Source organism: Parasteatoda tepidariorum, chromosome X2 (genome assembly GCF_043381705.1).
Source record: "Parasteatoda tepidariorum isolate YZ-2023 chromosome X2, CAS_Ptep_4.0, whole genome shotgun sequence".
Taxonomy (NCBI): domain Eukaryota; kingdom Metazoa; phylum Arthropoda; class Arachnida; order Araneae; family Theridiidae; genus Parasteatoda; species Parasteatoda tepidariorum.
This window is the reverse complement of record NC_092215.1, coordinates 50,095,864-50,102,933: the sequence shown is the minus strand read 5'-3', so window position 1 is coordinate 50,102,933 and position 7,070 is coordinate 50,095,864. Positions and strand designations below refer to the sequence as shown.

The window sequence follows — 7,070 nt, the reverse complement described above, 5'->3', positions numbered from 1 at the left end:
GATATTTTATGAATATTAAAAGCGTTTTGAAATAGACTTTTACAAAATAAATAACTCAAAACAATAAAATGAAATAAATGACAACATTTTAAATCGAATAATGTAATTTTAACGATTTGATTTAAAGAAAATCCCGTCGGCTCTTTAATGTAATTTTCCGAATTCCTTTTTGGACTTAAGACAGTCATTTATAATAAACTCCATGCTTTAATGAATATATTTTAAAGCCTCATCCGAATATATGTTGCAGAGTCATGCATTATTTACCATACACCCATACAGAAGTTATGGTAAACACTGTTCTAAGCAAAAAATGAACAAAATTTAAAAATATAATTTTAATAATTCGTTGAAACAATTAAAACACATGACAAATAATTCTACTTTCGTGTTAATAAAATATTTACATGAATAATAGACTCTACCATTGCTATTATTTAAATTTCTAGTGTTATTAGATAGTAATTTAACGTTATCTTGAGTAATTAAAATTTCTAATATTTAATTCATAATTTTACTTATTTAATAGCCGGGATAGTCTGATTGGCAGGGCCCTTGACCCACAATCGTGAGTACGGGAGATCGAATCCAGCCAGTTGAAGACTCTCTGTGTAGTAAATGGTGACTGATGTGCGTTAAATCTCTTGGGCCACAAAATCCTCTATGTTCCAGCAACAAATTATACCTCTGAGGGTACTGAATTGGAGATTGATTGTTCTCTGGTTTAGGTCGAAATTACGATCTGTGGATGAATGAATGGATGTATGAATGTGCCCGCCCTATAAACGGGTGTGACGTATAGGTGACACAAAAGTTGAATTCTTGGCCATAGATGGCGCCACCGGAAAACAAGAACAATCGCACCCCTTGTCTTAATAGCTTACGACAACAACGACATTTATTTATTTTGCATCAGACTATTTATGGATAAACGAGTAGAATTAAATGCATTTAAGTAAAAATAGCTAAAATCTTTTCTTAAAATAGCTATAAAAGTAATAAAGTAAGTATAAAATAACTGAATATTTAATTCTTTTAAAAAAAGTTATGTGATTTGTATATGATTTTTAAGGCTCCATTTTATCTCAATTATTACATTGCAACATATTCTTCTTCTTCTCATTGGCACGACAGCCCAGGATGGGCCTTGGCCTTCACAACATATTATCAATCATTATTTTATCTCAAATGATTCATTATTGTAAGATATTTTATTAAACTGACTTTTTGCAGGTGCAGAGCTTTCTACCATTTGAAAAAACAAATTGGAGCAGAAGCAGCATCATATGCGATGCTTTTTAAAGACTGTGGTACGTTGTTCTAAGTTACTAAACGGAAATATTCTCAGTTTTCCTTAATTACGTTTCTGTGCTAAAACTTTACTAGCTTACAGAAGAAAATGGCTTACAACTTAGACGCGATTCTTAACTTAGATATACAAAGCTTAATTCGCTCCTCCCCATCACAGGATCATAACTTAGATGAAACTCAAAACTTGATTCACAATTTAAACGTGGCATGCGATGTCCAAATGGCGTACAGCTTTATGAAAAAATTTCTATCTCAATACATGGAACTTAGTAATAACCAAGACGAATCAAAACTTAACATCAAGCTTCAATTTCTTGATCATTCAACCGTGACGATGCGACGTAATATTTACCTGAGTAATGTTTGGGCTATTCCACAATACAAACATTCCTTGCTCATCTTTAACCCAAATTATTTTAAAAGAAACATGAACCAACCATTTTTCGTTCTAAGACTATTTCCTTGGCTCCATAGAGAGTTAAGTGCCCTGTTAGTTGGCGATGAAGCCGTCTTGGAATTTCATTTTGTGCAAATCTGGAGATCGCTTAGAGAAATCGGTCTAGCTGATCGATCTTTAAGTTATTTTATGAATGTTTTTTTGGAAGACTACGGATTGAGATTCATTTATGAATTGCAGTGTTTCATGCGATCTGATAAAAGTATGGTCGAATATGATAATAAAGTGAACTATGTTACCCAGCAAGGTATGAATGAATTTAAAGGGCATGATGATTTTAGACAGATTTATAAACAAGAATTGAAAAACTTCAACATTTACGATGCGTATGAGGATGTTTCAATTTCTTTAGGGGTAGATTTTGCTGTTACAACAGAAGTAGTGAATGATGATTCTGATGTTGTAACATTATAATCTGCAGAGTGGGGTAGATGCAATAACACATTAGGAAAATGTTACAAAAAGATTACAAATTATTACAAATACTTTCAATACAGTGAAAAGCTATAAAATGTGTTTATACTCTTGAATTTATTTTTTATTGTAATCGAAGAGCTTGGGACAATATAAAGATAAGCAACATTTTTTCAAAGATGAAATTTTTACGCCAAACTGTTTTCAGACAGGCACTCTTCAATTTTTTGGAATTTTCTCTAGATCATAGCTAAATGCGCGGAAATAACTAATTAACTACTAGTAAATAGTAAAGTTTTTGGTAAAAAATGAAAGTTTAAAAATGTAGCTTATCATTTTATATTCGCAAGCCGTAAATCAATTTTTAAAACTTTTCTGCAGCCATGGTCTGAGAAACGCACAAAAGTTTGAGGGATATTTGGCCATTTGTTTGCTTAGTTTTTTTAGACTTAATTTTGTATCAACATGTGCATCATCACATTTCAGTTTTTAATATTATTTGTGTAGAATAATAAACTATTTTTGTGTTGTTACTGTAAGATGTACATTCTGTATCCCGTATTAAAAAATGATAATACTTTTCTAGTCCTGTTTGTCTAAATGTGTAATGTTAAATTTCGAAGAAAGTTAATTAGTTTTTTGTATATTTTGTATTGACTGGCAATCAAGAGAACAACATGTAGATATGTTTTACAGAAAGCCAAGCCCATCCCGAGATGTTGTGCCAATAATGATGATCTATATAATTTTGTTAATGTCGACCCCTATGGGACAAAAAAAAAAATCCTGATTTCGTGGCGCCCGTGTTTAAGGAGTTTTTGACATGGAATTTGTGTTCAAACGTTGAATTCATTTTCTCTCTCTCTTAGATGATGCTATAGTGCAGGGGTGGCGAACCTTTATGCACCAACGTGCCATTTTTTCTAAAAAAAATTTTAATGTTGTCATAGACGTGCCGACAAATAGTTTTGACTTCGTGATTATAGCGTAATTAATAATACTAAATACTATCAACTCAAAACTATTTATTACAAAATAAAATACATTTTGCAATGTCTCAGTTATACGCGTAATTCAACTTAAAGTAACATCAGTGTGACTTCTGATGTTGCAGATTAGATGACAAATAACTTATATTAGAGTTATAAGATGTTAGTTTAAGCAAAACTGTTTGATAGTTATTTATTGTTAGCTTGTTTTTTTATGGTTACTAATTGCTTTTTTGGCCTTAATTGTTCAGTTTTTTGTGAATTTTAATTTAATTGTTATTATGCTTCATATCGGAACTTCGTGATCGGTAGCGTGCCCAAAATATTGTGTCGCGTGCCATAGATGGCACGCGTGCCATTGGTTCGCCATCCCTGCTATAGTGTATCAAACTATCTTATATTTCTGAAAATAATGCTGTCTGATATCATCCTTTATGTTTTGTTTTGTTTGAAAGTGATATACTGTACGTATCAAAAAATCACTTTCCTTGAGCTTAACATTTACTTATTGTTGAAGGTGATCTGCTGCGCATACCTTGAAATCCTTTTCTTCAAGCTTATCATTTATTTTTTATTTTGTTTGAAGATTACATATCATAAAATCATGCGTTTTGAGCTCCTTCATAAGCATTCTTTGAATATTTCTTAAGTCTTTTCCATCATTTTATTCCTTTGATGTTGCTACATTGTGATAAAAGTTACATCATAGAACATATTTTCTTTAGAGCTTAATTTGCGTGTAGAAAAAGTTGTGTATGACAAAGTTTTATTGCAGATTTTCAAACGTAACTTGCTTTAACCTTATCCATAAGTAACCTACGAAAACTTTATTATTTGTGATTAGTTTTATAAAAAAATATAAAGTAGTTAAGCACATAAAAACCTTGTTTTGCTTCACTTTTTTCATCTTGTTATTAAATTTTTTTTTTATAAAAGTTGATAACTTTTTTAAAAAATTACTATAGTAGTTCTTGTAATAAATAATTAAACAGTATTTCTGCATAATTAAAGAAAGTAGTGGGAAAATATGATAAGTGACATTTTAGTTCGTTTCAGTAAGTTTTAGATAGTATAGAAGCATCAGGAATATACTTGCAGAACATTTTCTTCATTTCTGGTTCAGAAAATTACTAGACTGCATCTAAATTAATATAGTCTTACACTACAAAATACTAGTGCTTCTAAGCTATCACTTAACATGTTTTGTCACTAAGCTTGTACGTTTGAGTGTCGCACTATGTGTTACTATGTGAGTACTTGTAAATCATCATAATGTTGTTATTTATGCTACTTGTAAATCATCATTATATTGCTACTTAAGCCACTTGTAAATCGTCATGTTGTTATTTATTCCACTTGTAAATCACCGTCAATTTCTTGATTAAGGTAAATGTGAAAATCAAACACTTAATGAATAACTTTTCTGATTTTAATTTAAAAAAATGAGAAAATTTTACTTTTTAAAAAGTAGCTGTGGCAATTTTTTAAAAAAAAAAAAACTATTTTAAAATGAGTGAAAAGTAAAGAAATATCTTTCTGCTTAGTATTAAAATTTGAGCATAATATCTTGAAAAAATTTAGGCGCACGAAGACTTTCAAGAAAAATCCTTTAAGTTTTGATATTTGTTAACTCTGAGTATAAAAACAAACCATGTTGTTCTATTTAATTTTTTTTGAAAATCTATCGATGATTCATGATAAGTTGGTTTTGATGCAAACTATGATGGTTTTGTTAAGTTTTGTTGGAAAATCCAACTCTAATTCGTTATTGAGTTGGTTTTAATGCAAACCATGTTGGTTTTGATAAAAAATCCATTACTGATTTATTTTTGAGTTTGTTTTGTTGTAAACCATATTGGTTTTTGTTACATTTTAGTTGAAAATTCAACGTCATCTGTTTTTTTTTGTAGTTGAGATATAATAAAAAAAAGAAGTAACTATCTGAAAACATTAAAAAATATATTTAAAAAAAATATTGAAAAAAATTTTAAAAAATTTGAAAACTTCAAAAAACATTTCTCATAATCGTTTTTGTTGTTATGTGTGTCATAGTTTTAGATTCTTTTTAATTTGGGTGACAAAGTTAAAAAAAAAAAAAGATTTCAAAGGAGCTATATCACTGCTCACGGAGAAAAACTTATATGAAAAAAATAGCGCTGAACAAAGAGGAATATACCTAATTTTGAAATTTTACGTATATTTTGTTAAAAAGATTGTGTGAGTCAATTATTTTTCAGTTAAGTATGAAATCTCCATAGAACATTGCTGTTATTTATTGGATGTTTAGATCTTTTAACTTTCGGAAATCTCTTTAAGAAATTCCTACATCAGCAAAATTTTTTTAATGTAATGAAAGAATGAAAATTCACATTATTGTAATATTAATTTGATATTAAAAGTTTATTGATTGAAAAATGCTGTATAAATACACAATTTTACTACTTGTTGCGAGTAAATTTACGGTAGTAAATCTTTGATTAATTAAGGATTTTAAGTTATGCTTATTTTAAACCCTCAGGGGGTTTATCTTCTTCAGGTAAATACGGGCTCCACGTCCCCGAGGTACCCCAGTGATCTTTTCATTTTTTTTCTAATTTTTTGGAGCAGACATAGTTTAAAACACCTTTTTTGTCTTACAATAAGTATGGAATGCAGTTTTAGTTTGGAGCCTTAGGCGTTGCCTTCAACCTAACCACTTCATGAATTTAAATATTAAATTGTCACAAATAAAAAAGTACACCAGTTTAATTTCTTTTTATTACACCCATTTTAAATTTGCACCTATATTGTTTTAAATGCACTACATGACTTTTTATGTGATAATCATTAATAAAATTTTTTTGTTGATATTTCCTTTGTTAAATTAAATTCAATGCAGAAGTATTTTGTATAAGCAATATGTTAATTCTATTCAGAACTTAAATATTAAACTTATATGGCCTTAAAACACTATGGCTGTAGTTTACTATTAAAATTTCAAAATTTAGAAAGTAGTAGTTTAGTAATATTGTAGTTTAGCATTAAGTTTATTGTAGTTACTTTAGTATAAAAATTTAGAAAGTATAAAATTCATATGTCTGCAATCTCTTCTTTGACATTTTCTATTCTTATTTTGTCTATGCTATATTTTTTCATACATGATTTCTATTTCTTACATTGCTTTAATTATTTTATGCAGAATTGAATTTAAAATGTTATTTGTTGAATATAACCAAGCGTTAATCTATTAGAATAATATAAATAAAAAGCTATAGTCACATTTTATATTACTTTATATTACATCATTTTTTTCCATTGTATTTTTTCTCCTTGAATACAAAACTTCATATATATTATTAATTTCTCAAGTTCTCTCAAATACTGTGTGTTAAAATAAATTCAATGCAAAAGCATTATGTGATATAATGATATGGAATTGTTTCACTAAGTAAAATAAATGAGATTGATAAAAAATCAATTCCATAATTTTTATAGCTTCTTAATTGCATACTTTTTCTACTCGTAATCAATGTTTTTTTTACATGGTATCCATTTATTATAGTGCTTTAACTATTTTATGTTAAAATGAATTTAATATCATTTGAATATGCTATATATATTAGCAGTATCAGATTATTATCATAGGTAGTGGTGAAAGTGTATACATCCGCACAATTTCTTTCATGACATCTTCATTTCATGTTTTTTTTTTCCTATTCATATTTTATGTCTTCATATATGATTACTGTTTTCACATTCCTTTAACTGTTTTTCGTTAAATTGAAAAAGCATTTTGTAATATAACCATTTGAAATTTTTTCACGATGTCTAATGACTAAAATTGAGAGTGGAGAAATTTCATACATCTATACCAGTTCTTTCATTATTTCAGCATTACATGTTTTTTCTATTCATAATAT

General features: G+C 28.5%; 1 protein-coding gene across 1 annotated transcript; it reads left to right on the top strand.

Annotated features, from left to right (window-relative positions):
* Positions 1-1,399: 1,399 nt before the first annotated feature.
* Positions 1,400-2,182, top strand: LOC139427175 (uncharacterized). The gene has a single exon (XM_071188044.1). It carries the CDS (start codon positions 1,400-1,402, stop codon positions 2,180-2,182), a length of 783 nt encoding a protein of 260 aa, XP_071044145.1.
* The last annotated feature ends 4,888 nt before the right edge of the window (positions 2,183-7,070 follow it).

Bases quoted from the DNA above. Each gene is read 5' to 3' on its own strand.
- LOC139427175 (XM_071188044.1), top strand. From the start codon at position 1,400: ATGGCTTACAACTTAGACGCGATTCTTAACTTAGATATACAAAGCTTA.